The sequence below is a fragment of the Annulohypoxylon maeteangense genome (assembly GCF_022496945.1).
Source record: "Annulohypoxylon maeteangense strain CBS 123835 unplaced genomic scaffold GGS22scaffold_5, whole genome shotgun sequence".
Classification (NCBI taxonomy): domain Eukaryota; kingdom Fungi; phylum Ascomycota; class Sordariomycetes; order Xylariales; family Hypoxylaceae; genus Annulohypoxylon; species Annulohypoxylon maeteangense.
This window is the reverse complement of record NW_025953252.1, coordinates 1,960,792-1,979,111: the sequence shown is the minus strand read 5'-3', so window position 1 is coordinate 1,979,111 and position 18,320 is coordinate 1,960,792. Positions and strand designations below refer to the sequence as shown.

Genomic DNA, 18,320 nt, shown 5'->3' with positions numbered 1-18,320 from the left:
AGGTGCGACGCGATGGCAGATTGGCTTAGTAATAACTTTAATTCTGGCGGGGGCCGTGTGGGGGTGAGGGTTGTTTATGTTTACTTCCCCTGTATTTTGTATTTGGTACCTGAATTTACACATTTCATCATTATCTATTTATGAATCCGTGATAATTGTTTTTACAACGGTAATACTAACGACAACGACAGCGACAACGACAACGATAGCGGGAACGAGAACGACGACAGTTTGTAACGAAAGTAGATGTGATATCCGTGCGACACTATTTTAAATTCGGAAAACCTACACAGCTACTAGGTACCTAAGTAACGTCGATAACTTCGACGACGATCAAAATGTCTGCACGACCAACTCGTCGCGCTGCCGCAGCGCGGCGTACCGCTATTATTGAATCGGAAGATGAGGACGAAGAGGTCGGAAACACCACTAAGAGAATAAAGGAGGAAGAAAGTGAAGAGGAATTTGCCCCTGAGACTTCGACCGCTAAAGCTTCGCGTCGCCAAACACAAAGTAGAAGGAAGTCGACAGCACCGGCAACACCGCGCGCAAACCGTTCAAGGAAGAGCATAGTTCCGCAGACGCCCCTCGAATCCAGCGAAATCGCTGATCCGGATCAAACCGCTGCTACCATTCTCAGCCCAGATTCAGCTGTTAAGAAACCCGCCCCCAGGAAACGGAAGAGTGTTGCGCCTCGCCAACCTACAAAAGCGGATACCCCTGAGAGCCAACCCGATAGCCAACCTCACATGCCCACGCCCGCTCAATCTGAGGAACCATCCGAGCTGCACGGTACGCCCCTAGCTGATATTACCAGCCAGAGCATCGACGAGCAACTGGAAGCCGCAGATGAGACCATCACTCAAGTCAAGCCCATACGGCCAATGGATACCATCCTAGAGAGACCTATGGATATTGTCCTAAAGTCACGCAAGATGGCAATGCCAATAGTCGAAGAAACAGGGCCTAAGGCTCGTATCGTTATCACGTATTTGATTTTGAACAACTTCAAGAGTTACGCCGGACGACAAGAAGTCGGACCATTCCACTCATCATTCTCCTCCGTAGTGGGACCTAACGGTTCCGGCAAGTCGAACGTTATCGATTCACTTCTTTTCGTCTTCGGTTTTAGGGCCAGTAAGATGCGACAGGGCAAGATCTCGGCCTTGATCCATAACTCCGCCGCTTTTCCGAACTTAGATCATTGCGAAGTGGCAGTACATTTCCAAGAGGTCATGGACCTGGTGAGTCTTACGTGATGCACCCCTGCGTACTATGTACTTAGATAACTTATATTGACTCCATCTATAGCCTGGCGGTGGAACCGAAGTAATTCCCAACTCTCAGATCATCATCTCGAGAAAAGCTTTCAAGAATAACTCGAGCAAATACTACATCAATGGTGGCGAATCAAATTTCACGACAGTGACCACGCTCCTCAGAGATCGAGGAATCGATCTTGACCACAAGCGTTTCCTCATTCTGCAGGGTGAAGTCGAATCGATTGCCCAGATGAAATCGAAAGCCGCCAACGAACATGAAGATGGTTTACTAGAGTATCTCGAAGATATTATTGGCACATCTAAGTACAAGACTCCTATCGAAGAGGCGGCGACGGAAGTAGAAACTCTCAACGAAATCTGCATGGAGAAGAGTGGACGCGTCCAGCACGTCGAAAAAGAGAAGAACGGCCTCGAGGATAAAAAGAACAAAGCTTTAGCCTACATTCGAGATGAAAACGATCTGACGCTCAAGCAGTCGGCGCTCTATCAATTGTACATCAGCGAATGCAACAACAACGTGGACGTGACCGAAGAAGCTATCAGTCAGATGCAAGCCCAGCTTGATGACGAGCTTGAGAAACATCAGGGCAGTGAACAGGTCATAAAGCAGCTGCAGAAGGCCTATGCTAAGGGACACAAAGACTTTGAGTCCCAAGAGAAGAATGCCCAAGCCCTCGTCAAGGAAGCCGCCAAATTCGAACAGGAGAGAGTAAAATTTGACGAAAAGCGGAAGTTCTTAACCGACAAACAGAAGAAGCTTGAAAAGACGATCACCAATGCCGAAAATTCTGCTGCCGAGGCCGAGGAAACCATTGAGCAGTGCACCGAGGAGATTGCTTCACGCGCTGAGGAGATCACAGCCCTCGAAGAACAAGTACAGGAGGAAGAAGTAGAACTTGCGAAGATACGAGATAGCCTTAAAGGCAAAACGCAAGTATTCTCGGATCAAATTGCCGTCAAACAGAAATCTCTCGAGCCTTGGAAAGAGAAGATCAATCAGAAGCAGTCGGCTATTGCCGTTGCCGAGTCTGAGATGGCCATCCTCCAGGAGAAAGCTAACGCTGGAGCTGTCGCCCTCGAAGAAATGCAGACAAAGATTGCAAATATCGAAGAAGGCCGTACGGCCAAACTTGCGGAACTAAAAGAGTCCCAGGCTGAGAAGGCTAAATTAGAAAAGGAGGCGAAGAAAATCGAGGCTGATCTTGAGAGCTTAGCTCAGATGGAGCCAAACGTTCGGTCTAAAGTGTCTAATGCTAGACAAAAGGCAGAAGAGGCGAGATCCAGCCTCTCGCAAAACCAGAACCGAGGCAATGTACTTACGGCATTGATGCGAATGAAGGAGTCTGGACGAATTGACGGATTCCACAGTCGCCTCGGAAATCTTGGTACGATCGATGAGAAATACGATGTTGCTATTTCTACAGCGTGTCCTTCTCTTGACAGCTTCGTCACCGATACTGTAGAGGCTGGTCAGCAATGCATAGAATATCTCCGAAAGACTAACCTTGGGAGAGGCAATTTCATGTGTCTGGACAAACTTCGATCGTATAATTTACAGCCCATCCAGACTCCCCAAAATGTGCCACGCCTGTTTGACCTGATCAAGGCCAAAGAAGAAAGATTCCGCCCTGCTTTCTACCACGCCCTAACAAATACCCTTGTAGCCAAGGACTTAGCTCAGGCGAAGCAGATCGCTGAAGGCGATACTAGATGGAGGGTGGTTACACTTGGCGGAGAGCTTTTCGATACGAGCGGTACCTTGTCCGGAGGTGGAAATACCGTCAAGAAAGGTCTGATGTCGAGCAAGCTTGTGGCTGATACGACTAAGGAGCATGTCGCCAAGCTCGAAAGCGATCGAGATTCTATCGAGGCAAACTTCCAAGAGTTCCAGGATCACCAACGAGAACTCGAGTCCCGCCTCAGAGTTCTGAAAGGCCAGATCCCTCAACTAGATACCAAGATGCAGAAGATCGGCCTCGAACTGCAAAGTGCCGAGAAAAATATTGCAGACGCCCAACGACGCATCAAGGAGCTAAGCAAGGAACACCAGCCGTCGCAAACCGACGATAACAGGGTGGCCGCACTGCAGAAGGAAATTGCCAAGCTGAACAAAGAAGTAACGAAACTTCATGCCGAAACCGAAGGCGTGGAGGCGGAGATTAAAGAGTTGCAAGATAAAATCATGGAGATTGGTGGTGAGAAACTTCGTGCTCAGCGTGCCAAGGTCGACGCCATCAAGGAAGAGATATCATCCAACAATGAGGAGACTTCTAATGCCGAAGTGAAGAAAGCGAAGGCAGAGAAGTTAAAGACGAAACTCGAAAAAGACCACGCCAAGGCTACCAGGGAGTTGGAGACTGCTGTACGCGACCTCGAAAAGCTTGAGGAAGAGGTCGAAAACCAAGGTAGCAAATCTGAATCTTTAAATGCTCGTGTTGAGGAGGCAGAAGCAGAACTTGCCGATAAGAAGAAGGAATTGTCTACACTAAAGACCGAATTAGATGAGAAGACATCAGAACTTAACGAAACCCGAGCAGTCGAAATCGAGATGCGTAACAAGCTAGAGGAGAACCAGAAAGCGCTCGTCGAGAATCAGAAGCGCCTGCGTTACTGGGATGAGAAACTCAACAAGCTTGTACTACAAAACGTCAGCGACCTTAGTGGCCCGCCACCTGCCAAGAAACGGACTCAAGAGGAAAGCCAAGATGAGTCTACCGAGAACCAAGGGGAGGAACAACAGGAGCAGGAGCAGGAACAGGGACAAGAACAGCAGCCCGAAGAACTTCCGCGGTTTACGGATGACGAATTAAAGGATATGGACAAGGATACCCTAAAAGCCGAGATCGCAGCTCTCGAAGAGAAGACGCAGAACGTCAACGTTGATGTCAGTGTCTTATCAGAGTATCGTCGCAGAGTCGAAGAACATGCCGCTCGGTCATCCGACTTAGCAACCGCTGTCCAGCAGCGCGATACTGCCAAGAAGCGGTGCGACGATCTGCGACGTCTTAGATTAGAGGGATTCATGGAAGGCTTCAGTACCATCTCTCTCCGCCTGAAAGAGATGTACCAGATGATCACGATGGGCGGAAACGCCGAGTTAGAACTTGTCGACAGTCTGGATCCCTTCAGCGAGGGTATCCTATTTTCCGTCATGCCACCCAAGAAGAGTTGGAAGAATATCAGCAACCTCAGTGGTGGCGAGAAGACGTTATCTAGTCTTGCGCTGGTGTTTGCTCTGCATCATTACAAGCCAACGCCTCTATACGTCATGGACGAAATTGACGCTGCTCTGGATTTCAGAAATGTGAGTATTCCCGTTCTTCTTTACCCTCTATGTAATGTTTCTTCTATGTCATTCATTGCTAACGATGATATGATTAGGTGTCTATCGTGGCCAACTACATCAAGGAGCGTACCAAGAACGCCCAATTCGTCGTCATCTCTCTACGAAACAACATGTTCGAGCTTGCCGCTCGGCTAGTCGGCGTCTACAAGGTTAACCACATGACCAAGAGCGTAACAATCGAGAATCGCGATTTTATTACCCGCGGGGTACCAAGGCAACAGCACAATGGTGGTCAAACGGTAGCCTTGTGACGATGTTGATGAGAGATGAAATCCGGCTGGGCTTGGGTACTTGATATGTGTATGATGAACGATTCCCGCGCAGGACATGGGCTGGACGGGCTATGATGATTAGGTTGGGGAATGAAATGATGTCTGGTTGGTCACGAAACCGACATAGAAGGCATGTAATGAAAACGAATGAATATCCAACGACGGACCTAGGCGAGGTTTACTTGAAATAAACATTTTTACTTAACTCTACTTCTGACTAGAAAGTTTTTAAAGTCATGATATGATTCTATTCGAAGTTGAATCTTGATATTCTACGATCTTGTTGAACTTATAAGGGTCCACAAGACACCACGGTGTCAAGGTACCTATCCATGGATATGATCGCTAGTTGTAAAGGAGGAACACGATCAACTGATTAAATAGAACATTTTTTTAACTAGATGCCTACCTAGTTATCTACCTGCTTCGAACAAATCTAGAGAGTTTCATGGGACTTTATGATAGATACCTACCTAAACCTCCCTAGGTAGTATTCTCGGTCCGTACAGTGTTCACACTCGTTTCACACTGCCTTACACCTCCACATCTTAGCTATTCCCCGCAAACAGGCGAAGAGAAAAGGGTCTAGAATATAAGTCAACTAAGGAGGCTATTAACCATCGACCAGGGCACGTGGTCTAGGGGTATGACGTCTGCTTCGCACTGATTAAGTATTGAAATGACCCCTAACATAGGAATCATCTTATGTACTGATCTACAGTGGTCTGCTGAAGGTCCGGGGTTCAATTCCCCGCGTGTCCAAATTTTTGTTCGGCTTGTTTCTGTGAAAATAAATTGGCGGCTGTATTTTTTATTATTTATTTTTTGAAATTCGGTTATCTTGTTCTTTTTTCATTAATTGGAAGTGCGGGAATTGTGGGCGTTATAAAGTAGTAGACCCTGCATTTACTTATTGGCACTCAGCAGCCCTGAATGGAGATCTCGAATAGATGAAATAGCACCTGGGTAAATTCTTAGTAAACGAAGTTAGATAGGTACGGTTGATCTATTTGAGGCTTAAGCACCTGCGCATATATCTAGAACTCTGGCAGCCTGGACAACTATAGGAATGCTAGGGCGTACGGTGCATTGGTGAAAGTGGTAAATACGAAGAGTGCTGTGGAAGTAGATTGCGAATGATTTTAACTAGATGGACAACGTTGAGATAGTAGCCAAAGGATAGGGAAACTTGGTTTCAATACAGCCGGGTGATTTTTGGAGTCTAATAAACGTGGAGAATGGGCGAATCCGTCTCGGCTTACCACCCTGGAGAAATAGTCACTTAGGTGGAATCATCACAGGCAAAGTCGAAGATGTAAGTTGTTCATCATGGTATGATCTTCATTCATAGAAGTCATTATCTCAGAAATCATGCCGAAAACCGTTTTTCATGCAAAGCGAAACCATTTCCGATGACCTGATTCATCCCAGACCCTGTTCATTCCCCAAGACACCGTAACGAAACCATTTAGGCGACCTTAGCAGTCTGAGTGGGGGTCACCTTCTTGCCATCCTTGTTGTACCGCACACGAGGGGGAGGTGCCCTGTTACGGCGACCTACGCGCGATCGGACACTAGAAGATATAAATGTTAGCGTATACTGTTCGTTCGTTCGTTCGTACGTTCGGTAAGGAAGGGGAGGAGCGATATAATTCGCTTCGAGGTTCGACCAAGGCTCTTCTCAGGCGCATACGCAGCCCTGATGAGCGCGTAGTCAAAACTCCCGATGGGAGGACGTACCGGACAATCTTGCCGTGGATAGCGCAAGAGACACAGTACTGCAGCTTGAGGTACATCTTGGGAACCGTGTACTCGGAGAAGACGGAGGCATCCGAGATATCACCTGTTGTTTGAGAAATATTAGCTTAATTCATACGAAGTCGCATGTTCGCGTTTTGGGTAAAATAGTACGTATTAATACTAGTGTGTGACACGACAGGCAAATTAGACGCAAAATATAGGGAAAATAAACATACGGATGGCAGCAGACTCGACCATGTTGCGGATGGTGAAGCGCTTGATTGCCTTATCCTTGGGAGTGCATCGCGAGCAGTTGCTGCAGCGGATAGGCTTGGTGTGGCCGCGGCCCTTCTTGTTGCGGCCGTTGTTCTTTCTCTTCTTGACCATGATGGCGGTGTTCTATTTGATGTAATGTTAGATGTGTGATTCTATTTGAGATAATTCGATTCACCAAATAATTGAGAGTCAAATTGGGGAGCCGTCGAGGGGATTGCACGTACAAGTTGTGGTTGCTTAAAGTTGTCAAGGAGGAAGAAAGTGGTTCGTGGTTTGGAATTGAATGATGAATTTTGGTGGGCAAAGTTTTGGCTGGTCAGAAAGGTCTAAGAGAACCCCACTGCACAAGAAAATGAACGGGCCAATGAGAAAAGAATTTGAATTTGGTAGGTAAGATTTGTACCTTGGTATCTGTACAATTGCAAGCAAGTGCCACAGGGTTAGCGTATGATAAAACCCTAGCACGTGATGAATTATTGAATAGCCCCTGTAATCAATAGCTGTCCGTGCTGATTTACCTAAGTTTTGCCAGGACCCACCACACTGCAGCGTACCTTATCCAAATCTTGCGGCTCTCCCACCACGAACTTTTTTTCTTCTCTTCCACAAACCAATCTTTCTCTTCGTGGTGCTTAGGACGGCAATAGCAGTATTGTCTAGGTACGTGTAATATTCACCAAAATAACCCTACATTCACGTTCATTTCATTTGAATTTTCTATGTAATACGACATCTTGGAATTCGTATGCGATCGCAATATTAATCAGATTGATCGCATCGCGGTGCTTAGGCGCATCTCCCATCTCCCATCTCCCACACATTACAAATATCCCCCAAATCGTCATTCACCACACTATCACCCAAAATCATTCACTAGACCATCCTCACTCACTCTAACTCCGGTACACATATCTCTAACACTACTTCAACAACAGGCAATCATGCAGATTTTCGTCAAGACCCTCACGGGCAAGACTATCACCCTTGAGGTGGAGTCATCCGACACTATCGACAATGTCAAGTCCAAGATTCAGGACAAGGAGGGAATCCCCCCTGACCAGCAGCGACTGATCTTCGCCGGCAAGCAACTCGAGGACGGACGAACCCTCTCCGACTACAACATCCAGAAGGAGAGCACTCTTCACCTCGTCCTTCGCCTTCGTGGTGGTGCCAAGAAGCGCAAGAAGAAGGTGTACACTACCCCCAAGAAGATCAAGCACAAGCGCAAGAAGACCAAGTTAGCTGTGCTTAAGTACTACAAGGTCGACGGTGATGGAAAGATCGAGCGCCTTCGCCGCGAGTGCCCTGCTGACACCGTAAGTTTTGTCATGAATATACTTTCTAGCTATTATTGTTGATGCTAACTCTATTCGCACAGTGCGGTGCCGGTGTTTTCATGGCCGCCATGCAGGACCGACAGTACTGTGGCCGATGCCACCTCACCTACGTCTTCGACAAGCAGTAAACGCCTATTGATACGGTTATACGATTTCATGGGGTTTCGGGTCAGGACATGGGAATGGGGCTTACGGTGTTATCATGACAGGACATAGATGACACGGCTCGGTTCAGATGAATAAACAAGACAAACAAGCTCTGCGTGTGTCAATTTATGTGATATTTTTTTGCACTTTTCTCGATTCCGACGGTAGGTCCTTGCATTATCGTGTTGGTATGTTTCCTACCTACCATCCACATTTTTCCAGTAGTATTGAAACGGGTGAGTGAAGTATGAAATGACTAGTGGCCTATGCGAGTTGCTTGTAGTTACTGGTAATATTTTTTCTTATTGATGACAACCACCTATAGCTCAATATCTACTAGCATCTCGATGACTACCTATCTAGGATGCAATCGTGAAACCCACGTCTTACCTCTCAGGGATTGGTTGTACGTATCCCATAGTCCATACATCATAATCCGTTACCCATTCTATTCTCAAATCCCCCCATTTCCAATTCCGTTCCTATTCCCAACCCCCAGTTCCATTCCCGTTCCCGAAGACAACCCGCTCCTAGTTATTAGGAAACCCATCCCTCAAGTTCTCATACTTCGTATGCGGATACGTAATACAATTCGGCGTGCGATCTAAGGCCCAAGGCCCACCAAACGCATCCACCACGGTCGAGATTAGACTCTGCGGGCCTTCCTTGTCGGCGCTGCTCTCCCACCACATGGCGCCGCCGAGCCGCCTCTCCTGTCGCACATAGTACGCCTTGCGTCGCGCCATATCCACGTTGTCGTAACTGACTAGCGTCCGCGTCGCTGGCGAGTAGCAGTAGCTACCCCCGGCCTCACGGTCGATGTATTCTGATGCTCCTGGTAAGGGTAGCTTCTTGTAGTCGTGCACTCCATTCTCCCATGTCCCTTCGCCGACGCCCGAGTACGGCGCCCCTGGACCGTCGGTTCCTTGGAAGGCTCGTCCATATAGGGGCATGCCTAATACGATCTTGGAGGGTGCGACGCCTCGCGAGATGTAGTGGTCTACGGCGGCTATTGTGTTGAAAGGCGTGGATCGCGGGTTCGTGCGGCTGGGGAATAGGTTCGCTTGGTGACCTGAAGTGGAGTCCCATGACCCCGCAAAGTCGTACGCCATCAGGTTCCAGAAGTCAAGCAGACGATCCATGCCCGGAATGTCGAGCTTGCCGTAGTTCTGCGCACCGGCAGGGCAGGCGACGGTTAGCTCGAAGTGGTACGGTGCCGGTAGCGAGCGGCTGTAGTTATCCATGGCCTCGCGCACGGCACGGAGTAGCGCGACGAAGTCCGAAGCCTCGGACGGTGATTGTGGGTACTCCCAGTCGACATCGATGCCGTCAAAGCCGAGGTTCTTGATCAGCTCGACACAGGAATTGGCGAATGTAGCGCGGCCCTGTGGTGTCGAGGCGGGCTGCTTAAAGTTGCTGCTGTAGGTCCAGCCACCGACGCTCAGGAGCACCTTGAGGTTCCGGTTCCTCCGCTTTAGTAGGTTTAGCTGCTTCATGCACCCGTACAGGTTCGTACCGACATCATTCCAGCTGTCGCCTTCCCAGTGGATATCCGTGTCGGCCCAGGTGTCGGTGAGGTAGACCTCGCCGGACTCAGGACGCACGTTGGCGAAGGCGTATAGGATGTGGGTTAGCTTGTCGACGGGTAGATCCTGCGGCCGGTGCTTACGCCCGTAGATGGCCCAGTTGACGAAGTAGGCTACTGTGCGGAATTGTTCTGGCCCGCCTCCCATCTTGGATTCTGTTTTTGTCTCTGTTTCTATTTCTATTTCTGCGCTTGGAGGTGAAGTAAAATAATCCGAAAAAAGACGATGGGGAGCTGTCAGGAGGTCGGATGAGATGTGGTTCGAAAGTAGGGAGGGGTATAAATGTGTAAGTAGGATGACTGTTAATAATGCCGTTACGGGTAGGACGTAACGGAAAAGAGGTCTAAGACTAGGCATATATTAGATTTGGGGAGAATGATGATTTTTATAAATTTCTACCTAAGAAAAGTGAGATGTAGCTTCTCCCTTTTGTCTTAACGAACAGAATCAGGTTCAAGGTTCAGGTCGACTTGTGTGGCTTGGAGCTGCGTACACTCGTACACCTGTACACCTGTACACCTAGGCGGTGGCGATGCAGAATAGGTACCTCATAGCTTGCGAGTTTCGCTGTATCCCAATCAAGTTTGGGATTCATGCAAACACTTAGGTCATAGCTAAATTCATTGGTCAGATCAAGCCTGTCAGATTTCCGTCCGGCTGTCTGGATAGCTCGGCAGCCAAGCAACTCCATGAAGAGGACTGTATCTACCTTGGCTGCTTGGCTGCTTGGGTGGAGACTTGGAGACCTCTGACGATTGAAAGAAATAGCCGAGACCTGTGGCTATATGGGATCTACATTCTATGTGGCTGTGTTGTGGCGCACCTGTGGTGTTCCTCAATTTAATTTCATTTTTTCTTCTTTCAAAGATTTCTCCCCGACACTGTATATGTCTAAAGCGAATTGACGGCGCCCATCTTTCCAGAAATGGTCGATATGCGTGATATTTCCATAACGCTTCCCCTAGAAATTTATACGGCAAAAACTGCTGTTCGGTTAGCAGGTTAGGTAGGTGACGAGTTTTTATAATCACCGAGTAACTACGAACTACCTTCACCACTGAATCAATGAGGTCTGCCTTCCATATATACCTAGGTAGGTATTCAATAGAAAGATTGCATATGAGGAAAGCCGGACCCTATGCGACTTAGGCGTAAAGTATTTGCCATCGAGACAACTCCTTGGAACTCACAACTTCTCATCTACAACATCAATATGAACCATTCTTTGGTCTAAAGGTCAACGTGGATACATATTCACCACAGCTATCCACCGCTATCCACCACTATTCACTGCTATTGACACGCAACCCTTCGACAAGATGGTGGCCGACTAGGAAAATCTACCAGTCGAACTGAAGCTGCTCATCTTTAGCTTTCTTATCCCACAGTGTCATCATTCTATAATACCGAGACATGAGGATAATCGTCGTAAGCACCACACCTCTGCGTATGCTGCTGTTTCCAGGAAGTGGCAAGATTACTTCGAACGGATTACTTTCTACGGTCTGGTGTTACGCCAACGTGATCTCCCATTATTTAAAACAATCGTCACCGACAAGCGAAGATCGATGCTCCACTAGGTATGGCTACGCATAGAGCTTCCACGATACAATTGTGACCGGTGCACTTCGGAGGAGACGCGAGAAGAGGCACGGACAAATAACAGGATTTTTACGGCTTCCATGTGGAATTTATTTTCCATTTTAACCGAATGGGGGACCGCGAAGCCGTATTATTCGAAGTCCATGTTAAATCTAAGTCTGCAGCTGAGTGTCTATTCTCCGAGTGACCGAGACCATCACTTTCGAGATCATCGCTTCTATGATGATAACAAGACGTATTATGACTCCCCTCGAATAAACCATCTTGACCCATATCACGGCTGGTACTTTGGCGAACAGGTCATTCCAGGCCCCGGTCCCAAACATAGATTATTCGGCAGGCCTCTCTATTTCGACTTCCGATACATCGGCACGCGTGATTTGCCGTCGCTTCCTAAAGTAGACTTCATCACAAGCCTAATCATCCCACGCCAGTTCTATAGGCCCATCCCAAAGATAGAGTTAATTTTCAGGAGCCTACCAAACCTGGAGATATTCCGATACGAACCTTGGTATCCCATCTCAACTGATCGCGCATGGCTTCACGAGGCCGACCTCTTAGCTATCTTAGATTCCTTACCTCCGACAGTCACGAGATTCTCGGGATACAAGGATTCGAACGATGTCCTTAACAGGAGCAACGGCGGATCGTTCGCCGAAAATGCGGGATCGAAGGTGTTCTCCATAAGTCAAAGACTCATAGAGCTCGATCTTTCCTTTATCATAGATGCCAAATCGTTCTTCGCCCCTTTTAACGAAGACAAGGAGAAGGATTCGTGGGACAATTTGGAAGGTCTCACGTTGACATCGGATTCGTTACGTTTGAACGCAAGTCCGGCAGAAGTTGACAAACTGCTGAGATCCGCTGCTGAGGTCGCTCTAAGCATGCCAAAGCTTCAAATGATGGAGCTCTGGTCCGGCAAGCGATCCCAAGCTCGTATTTTTCGCTACACTCGTTACAAAGACAACTCCTTAGTCGAATGGTTGGAAACAGGTCTCTCCTTCACGGCTCTGGGGCCATCGGTCAAAAGATCTTGGCAGATGGTGGCAGATAAATATGTGCGAGGTCATATGGATTTCGAAACCCGCGACATACACCCAGATTCCATCAGATGTCGTGGATCTATACTCCCTTACTTGATGAGGCGGGATAAAACTTTGACGTCGGCATCCCTTCAACAGATAATGTGGGAAGCGACGGAATTGAAGCGTGTAAGAAGACAAGCACCACCACATTCAGTGCAACCGATAATGCATACAGTTTAATATGACCATAGAACTTAATACATTATGATGTCCATACAATCCTCTTCACTTTTCTACTCAATTGTGCAATTGAATTTGGGTTGACATGGATGATTTTGTTACTTGGCGTAGTCTGGTTGGGTACCAGTCAAATGAATAGTAGGGAGGTATTTTAGGAGCCTTGGAGGATCTAGGATATAATGCTTATTTATCGCCGTTTGGTCATTTGGTCGTTTGATTTCATATCGAAGTAGCTTGGTGTCTACTAGGTAGGTAGGAAAGGGAGCTAAACATGTTACGGCATAAGCAGAAAACCCCTTTAATCTTCCCTTAACGCTACTCTACTTCTATTCCCATCTATCGCTATATGCTATTCTCGCCGTCGCCGTCGCCATCGCCGACTTCGCCATTGCAGATACCTACCTATTTATCTAGGGATAGCGCCTAGGTCATCATGTTTCTTTTCAGCCACAACCGAAGCTTTAGTAGCTTCCTCTTCTTCTGCCCTTGTGGGATGCCCTGTTTCTTGTTTGGTGGCCCTTCCTCCAAAGCCCCATCCAATTTGGCTTGCGATGTATATCGAAGTGTGAAGCTAGAAAGTAGTTAGCAAGTACAGTCTATGTCATGTAGAAAATAACCGTTGCATACCTCTTCAGCCCAAGTCCAGACCAGTCCCGGGTTCTTCTGGAATAATCTTCCAGAGGCCACAAGGTCTAGAGGTGGGCTATCATCCGTAACATCACCTACAAGCAACTTCTCAGCTAGTTTTCCGCTCGTAATACTTCCCACAGTCATGACAAGAAGTTTATCCCCAACCGCTTTCTTAATCGCCTTAGCGAAAGGCGCCTGGTATCCCGGTCCCGGCTTAATCTTTTGTAACGGATGATTCCCTCCGCTCGACACATCAATCACATCGACACCCTTATCCGCCAATAGTTCCGCCAACCGTGCCGCCTCACCTAGCTTCCAGCTATCGCCTTCATATCCCTCAACATCCTCCAACCAATCCGTCGCACTAATACGTACGAACAGTGGCATAGTCTCCGGTATAACACCCCTCAGCTCATCCACCAGCTCCAAGACCAACCTGACCCTATTTTCAAAGCTCCCTCCATACGCATCCGTGCGATGATTACTCGCCGGCGACAAAAAGCTGTGCAACAAATACCCGTGCGCGCAATGCAGCTCAATCACATCAAACCCCGCCTCCACAGCCCGCCTCGCCGCATTCCTCCAATCCACCTTGATCTCCGCGATCTCCGCCAAACTCAACGCCCGCGGAACAGCGTGGTCATCTGCGTACGCGACTGCGCTCGGGGCTACCACGTCGTCGGGCCACCCACCTACATCATGGGTTGCTACGGCACCGCGGCTCAGCCATGGCGCTACGGTCGAGGCTTTGCGGCCGGCGTGGGCGAGCTGGATGCCGATTTTCTGGCCTTGCGAGTGTGCGAAGTGCACGTGTTGGCGTAGGGGACCGATTTGGGTGTTATTCCAGAGACCGCTGTCTTGGGGGGTGATGCGTCCGCGGGGTTGGATCGCGGTGGCTTCGACGATTGTGAGGCCGGGCTATGGAGATGAGAGTGGTGAGGTAAGTGGCTTGCTTTATCATGTAGGTAGGCTGGTAGGTAGGTATAGTACTTGTGAATGGATGTACTATACGGGTAGGTGCGTAGGCGGTGGAGGTGGTGGAGGTGGTGGCGTAATTAGGGGGAGAAAATAAAAAGTAAGGAGGCGGGAAAAGAGGAGATTGGAAAAGAAACAGAAACTTACCCCGCGCTGTACGATGCCGCCTAGGTGAGTCGTATGCCATAAAGTGTGCAACCCGTTTTCGGCTGAGTATTGACATAGCGGCGAGACGATGATTCGATTTTGAAAAGTGACGCCGCGGATCTTCAAAGGAGTGAAGAGTTTCGGGATAGGACTGCCATCCGGTTGGGGATTCAGCGCAGTCCCAGCCGGAGGTTCTTGGGCCGGGGTGAAGAATGGGACGCCATCGGCTGGTTTGTTAGGGATACTTTTGGGTTGTCCACGATTGGGCGAGTTCTGATCGGTAGTCATTTTCGCGATGATCTCTCGACTTGGGCTCTAGTGATCTATGAAGCTTTTGAGTTAAATGGAAAGTGATGATCTGTCATTGGGTTCGCGGCGGGGTTTAACGTTGGATGCGATTGCCGAGCTATTGCGACGGGAAAATAAACCTCCACTTGTAGGTACCCAATTACTAATATTAATAGAGGAGTTTCCAACCTTGAAAGCTTGGTATTTATGGCGTGCTGTTGAGATTACTGGAATTATGTTATGCTCATCACCTCTTTAGATGTCATCATAGGATTTCGATTGGTGTCACCTTTGAGGGTATCTACTATGTACCTAGGTAAGTAGTATATCTACCTAGATACCTAGGTACCTAAGGTAGGTAGGTAGGTAGGTAAGTAAGTAGGTAAGTAGGTAAGTAGGTAAGTAAGTATTCCCTCAATCACGCTACACATCTACCTAGTAGAGACAGTGATACGAGCTGTGCACAGGTACCTACTAGGTACTAAGGTGTATATTCACTCAAGGCATGATATCCATATTACTGGTGAAATTCATCAATTTTTGCTAGACGATATCGTCCGAGCAGTACCGCATTCCTATCTCACTCTAGCTTCCATTGCATTGTGAGATTCGTCTCTTCATAATGGGCTCACAGCCCAACAGCTAGATATGATTCATAATTCCTCTCAAAGAATATCCATAAGTCCCTAATCTTCCTTTGATTGACCTTCCACGTTAATCACATCTCCATCCTCCGTCGTCTCGTATTGTGCCCAGATGGCACTGGTATTTCCCTTGAACTTGTGATGATCTCTGATGTGGCATACGAGACCATGGAAACTCGGGGTTTCCTTATTGCAAATACTGCAATGTCGCACCATCTTACTGCTCTTGATTTGGTGTGTTGAGCTTGCGTTGTGGATTTTACTCAAGTGCGATTGAATGTTCCGATGAACATTTTTAATCTCAGCACCACAACCATCCTTTAGGCAACGAAACTTCTGGAAGTCATCCGTAATCTCACCATGAGCGGTGGGGTGATTGATAACCCGGCCATTGGCGTCCTGCCAAAGAGAATGTATTAGCTTCAATCTACCTAACAAAGAGTTGAGAATTGTCATCCTTTTCGCCCTTAGCACCAAATAGTGCATTACAATGTATTGATGCATAATTTATATCGCAATATCTTGCAATAAAACAATGTATAGAGTTTAGGTAGGTAAATTATCCATAGGCAAATAGACCATGAAGATAATAATATGGTAAAATGTTAAACTTACTAAGTGAGTCTTGGCACTTGGGCCAGAGTTGCTAGATTCGGCGTCACCAGCAACGGCGGGAATGGCCGGAGCAGTAGGAACAGGTGCAACACTATCATCGGCGACAACACTACCATGGGTGACAACACTACCATCGGCGACAACACTACCGTCGGCGACAACACCGGTGGTGGTGGAAGCGTTAGCAGTAACGCGTCCGGGTAAGTTGAAAAGTTGCCGAACTTCATGTCGAATAATGTTAACCATCTGACGGCGACTGGACTTGCGGAAGCGTTTGATTTGCTGTCGGACCTGTCGACGGACCTCCCGGCGGACTTGTTGGTTCACCGATCTTCCAGCCATAGTCATTTAATAACGAAAGGTTATGTTAGTGAAGAGAAGCTTGGTATGTAATAGAGCAGGAGTTGAATCAGAATGTTCAATAGTAGAGAATACCTGATAGTTGTAAGTAGATATCAAGTAACTGATGGGAAAGAAATTTTGGAAAAGAACGGCGGAGGATTGGTGGTGTTATATAGAAAAGAGTATTGAGGGTACCGCCGTGCGAAAGGGCAGTCAACAGGAGGATACCGCCGTGCGAAAGAGCAGTCAATAGGAGGGAAACATCGAACGGCGGAAGGAAGGGTGCCCAGGGAAAGAACGCTTTTCCAAAACTGGAGCAAAGTGTCGGCGATGGAGGTGTCAATTACCATTATCGTCAAGGACATGACTACTATTAAGAATTAAAGTTTAAGAAAATTTTTATCGCCGACGATGAGAGGTCGGTATTGGACGAAGGACCAAAATCGATGAACGGTGAGTCATAGCTTGGTATAAATCGGCAAGGCAAGGACGATAGTATGGTTAAATGACAACAAAATAAGAAGGAGCACGGACATTAGTAACAATACAATGAAAAGTATAATAATAATCTGGATAGTATGAATAGGAATGCATGGAAAGAATATAGTATATTTAATTTAAAAAACTTTTAATAGTTTAATATGTACTGGGTATATATTTTATAATATTCCGTACGTCATAAGACAGAGTAATAGTTCGTAACTTCGTTTAATAAATTATAAAACAAATTTTAAAAAAAATCATATTGAATAGGTTCGCATTTATTATAAAGACTTGTTTATGGCTTGAATGTGTTTAAATATCTTCAAACATTTAATAAAGGTCTTTGTTGAACTCGAGACAACACTAGCTGCTTCCGTCATCAAAGAGAGTAGCGAAATATATAAAAACGTAGACCTGACTCGATGAAATGTAGGTATTTAGTATTGACTTCCCCACGGCTCGCGTACTATAATGGAATATCCTCGATAAGGTGAATTCATGTCACATTATGACAGGATTGTTGACTTCCAAGGTTACCTAACATACCTACCTATGCACGAAGTGTGATATGAGCCGTTGGCAAGTTCTATTTATCTGGAGCTGTAGGTGTAACTTTCCACATCTTTTGAATAATGACTATTGAATGAATACCCAATTTTCTTCTGTTTCTATGGACTTGACTCTCGAGGTCTGCATAGCTTTGGAGATAGCCTCTAAGGGTTCTTAGACCTTTATTAGATTCTTAATTGCTCTAGCAGTCTAGCTTCTGTACAATTCCAACCTTACGCATTTGACTCATATTGTCATTTTTCTATAATGTAGGTAGGAATTGGGGTGGTTTTTATTTCTTGAAATCTGAAACATGGCAATCTTTGTTACATGAACACTTTTTAGGAAACATTGAGGTTCGATATTAGCTTTGAGCCTCCGAGTATCTCGGCCGGCGCCGGTATTTTTCACGGCAACGTCAGTGCGTAAGTTATGGGGCATTTCCCGTTTTAGCTAAGTCTTTCGTTTTGATTGGTTCATTATGATAAGATGATCACCCTCCTACCGGCCAGCTTTTACCCGAACCACCTACTTCTAACATTTAGACCCGTCGTTTCGGGGTTGATATTCTGCTACCAAGAAAGACGTGTATCGTGATGCAGTGTCGCCAGCACCTAACTTCCACAATTGATTGTCAAAGATCGAATAAGTGGGCCCACAGGTTCATATCTAACTAAGCCCTTTACCCCAACTCAGCCCAACCCCAGATGAAGTACATACTTCACTGTCGCAATCTTAGCGACCATTGATCTAACTATCATGGCTGTGCTAAAACCATTTAAAAATCTACCAG

General features: G+C 47.0%; 7 protein-coding genes and 1 non-coding gene across 8 annotated transcripts; 4 read left to right on the top strand and 4 right to left on the bottom strand.

Annotated features, from left to right (window-relative positions):
- The first annotated feature begins 139 nt into the window (after positions 1 to 139).
- Positions 140 to 5,119, top strand: GGS22DRAFT_199361 (nuclear condensin complex subunit Smc4). The gene is made up of 3 exons (XM_047966281.1): positions 140 to 1,244; positions 1,312 to 4,587; positions 4,665 to 5,119. The coding sequence occupies exons 1-3, from the start codon at positions 339 to 341 to the stop codon at positions 4,878 to 4,880; spliced, it is 4,398 nt and encodes a 1,465-aa protein (XP_047820885.1). The 5' UTR covers positions 140 to 338; the 3' UTR covers positions 4,881 to 5,119.
- Positions 5,120 to 5,528: 409 nt separating this feature from the next.
- GGS22DRAFT_t45 lies at positions 5,529 to 5,663 on the top strand. Its single transcript has one exon. It is a non-coding gene; the product is annotated as a tRNA-Ala (tRNA).
- A 459-nt stretch (positions 5,664 to 6,122) lies between these two features.
- GGS22DRAFT_159270 (ribosomal protein) lies at positions 6,123 to 7,294 on the bottom strand. The gene is made up of 4 exons (XM_047960771.1): positions 7,142 to 7,294; positions 6,878 to 7,040; positions 6,642 to 6,744; positions 6,123 to 6,475 (listed from the first exon to the last, which is right to left on the bottom strand). Exons 2-4 carry the CDS (start codon positions 7,026 to 7,028, stop codon positions 6,370 to 6,372), a joined length of 360 nt encoding a protein of 119 aa, XP_047820884.1. The 5' UTR covers positions 7,029 to 7,040; positions 7,142 to 7,294; the 3' UTR covers positions 6,123 to 6,369.
- A 564-nt stretch (positions 7,295 to 7,858) lies between these two features.
- Positions 7,859 to 8,382, top strand: GGS22DRAFT_187126 (ubiquitin family-domain-containing protein; the record flags this gene model as incomplete). Its single annotated transcript, XM_047964548.1, has 2 exons — positions 7,859 to 8,233; positions 8,296 to 8,382. The coding sequence occupies 2 exons, from the start codon at positions 7,859 to 7,861 to the stop codon at positions 8,380 to 8,382; spliced, it is 462 nt and encodes a 153-aa protein (XP_047820883.1).
- A 302-nt stretch (positions 8,383 to 8,684) lies between these two features.
- On the bottom strand, positions 8,685 to 10,511 carry GGS22DRAFT_159267 (family 18 glycosyl hydrolase). Its single transcript, XM_047960770.1, has one exon. The coding sequence runs from the start codon at positions 10,342 to 10,344 to the stop codon at positions 8,932 to 8,934; it is 1,413 nt and encodes a 470-aa protein (XP_047820882.1). The 5' UTR covers positions 10,345 to 10,511; the 3' UTR covers positions 8,685 to 8,931.
- A 1,122-nt stretch (positions 10,512 to 11,633) lies between these two features.
- GGS22DRAFT_120835 (uncharacterized protein) lies at positions 11,634 to 12,883 on the top strand. Its single transcript, XM_047958226.1, has one exon. The coding sequence runs from the start codon at positions 11,670 to 11,672 to the stop codon at positions 12,852 to 12,854; it is 1,185 nt and encodes a 394-aa protein (XP_047820881.1). The 5' UTR covers positions 11,634 to 11,669; the 3' UTR covers positions 12,855 to 12,883.
- Positions 12,884 to 13,065: 182 nt separating this feature from the next.
- Positions 13,066 to 15,140, bottom strand: GGS22DRAFT_159263 (NADPH dehydrogenase). Its single transcript, XM_047960769.1, has 3 exons — positions 14,607 to 15,140; positions 13,482 to 14,402; positions 13,066 to 13,425 (listed from the first exon to the last, which is right to left on the bottom strand). Exons 1-3 carry the CDS (start codon positions 14,892 to 14,894, stop codon positions 13,261 to 13,263), a joined length of 1,374 nt encoding a protein of 457 aa, XP_047820880.1. The 5' UTR covers positions 14,895 to 15,140; the 3' UTR covers positions 13,066 to 13,260.
- Positions 15,141 to 15,416: 276 nt separating this feature from the next.
- Positions 15,417 to 16,591, bottom strand: GGS22DRAFT_199353 (uncharacterized protein). Its single transcript, XM_047966280.1, has 2 exons — positions 16,154 to 16,591; positions 15,417 to 15,937 (listed from the first exon to the last, which is right to left on the bottom strand). The coding sequence occupies exons 1-2, from the start codon at positions 16,499 to 16,501 to the stop codon at positions 15,581 to 15,583; spliced, it is 705 nt and encodes a 234-aa protein (XP_047820879.1). The 5' UTR covers positions 16,502 to 16,591; the 3' UTR covers positions 15,417 to 15,580.
- Between the last annotated feature and the right edge of the window lie 1,729 nt (positions 16,592 to 18,320).

Coding starts and splice junctions, on each gene's coding strand:
- GGS22DRAFT_199361 (XM_047966281.1), top strand. CDS start 339: ATGTCTGCACGACCAACTCGTCGCGCTGCCGCAGCGCGGCGTACCGCT. Junction 1,245..1,311: donor TCCAAGAGGTCATGGACCTG/GTGAGTCTTACG, acceptor CTCCATCTATAG/CCTGGCGGTGGAACCGAAGT. Junction 4,588..4,664: donor CTGCTCTGGATTTCAGAAAT/GTGAGTATTCCC, acceptor TGATATGATTAG/GTGTCTATCGTGGCCAACTA.
- GGS22DRAFT_159270 (XM_047960771.1), bottom strand. CDS start 7,028: ATGGTCAAGAAGAGAAAGAACAACGGCCGCAACAAGAAGGGCCGCGGC. Junction 6,745..6,877: donor GGTCGAGTCTGCTGCCATCC/GTATGTTTATTT, acceptor CTCAAACAACAG/GTGATATCTCGGATGCCTCC. Junction 6,476..6,641: donor ATCCACGGCAAGATTGTCCG/GTACGTCCTCCC, acceptor TATATCTTCTAG/TGTCCGATCGCGCGTAGGTC.
- GGS22DRAFT_159267 (XM_047960770.1), bottom strand. CDS start 10,344: ATGCCTAGTCTTAGACCTCTTTTCCGTTACGTCCTACCCGTAACGGCA.
- GGS22DRAFT_120835 (XM_047958226.1), top strand. CDS start 11,670: ATGTGGAATTTATTTTCCATTTTAACCGAATGGGGGACCGCGAAGCCG.
- GGS22DRAFT_159263 (XM_047960769.1), bottom strand. CDS start 14,894: ATGACTACCGATCAGAACTCGCCCAATCGTGGACAACCCAAAAGTATC. Junction 14,403..14,606: donor GCGGCATCGTACAGCGCGGG/GTAAGTTTCTGT, acceptor TCATCTCCATAG/CCCGGCCTCACAATCGTCGA. Junction 13,426..13,481: donor TCTGGACTTGGGCTGAAGAG/GTATGCAACGGT, acceptor ACTACTTTCTAG/CTTCACACTTCGATATACAT.
- GGS22DRAFT_199353 (XM_047966280.1), bottom strand. CDS start 16,501: ATGACTATGGCTGGAAGATCGGTGAACCAACAAGTCCGCCGGGAGGTC. Junction 15,938..16,153: donor CAAGTGCCAAGACTCACTTA/GTAAGTTTAACA, acceptor TCTCTTTGGCAG/GACGCCAATGGCCGGGTTAT.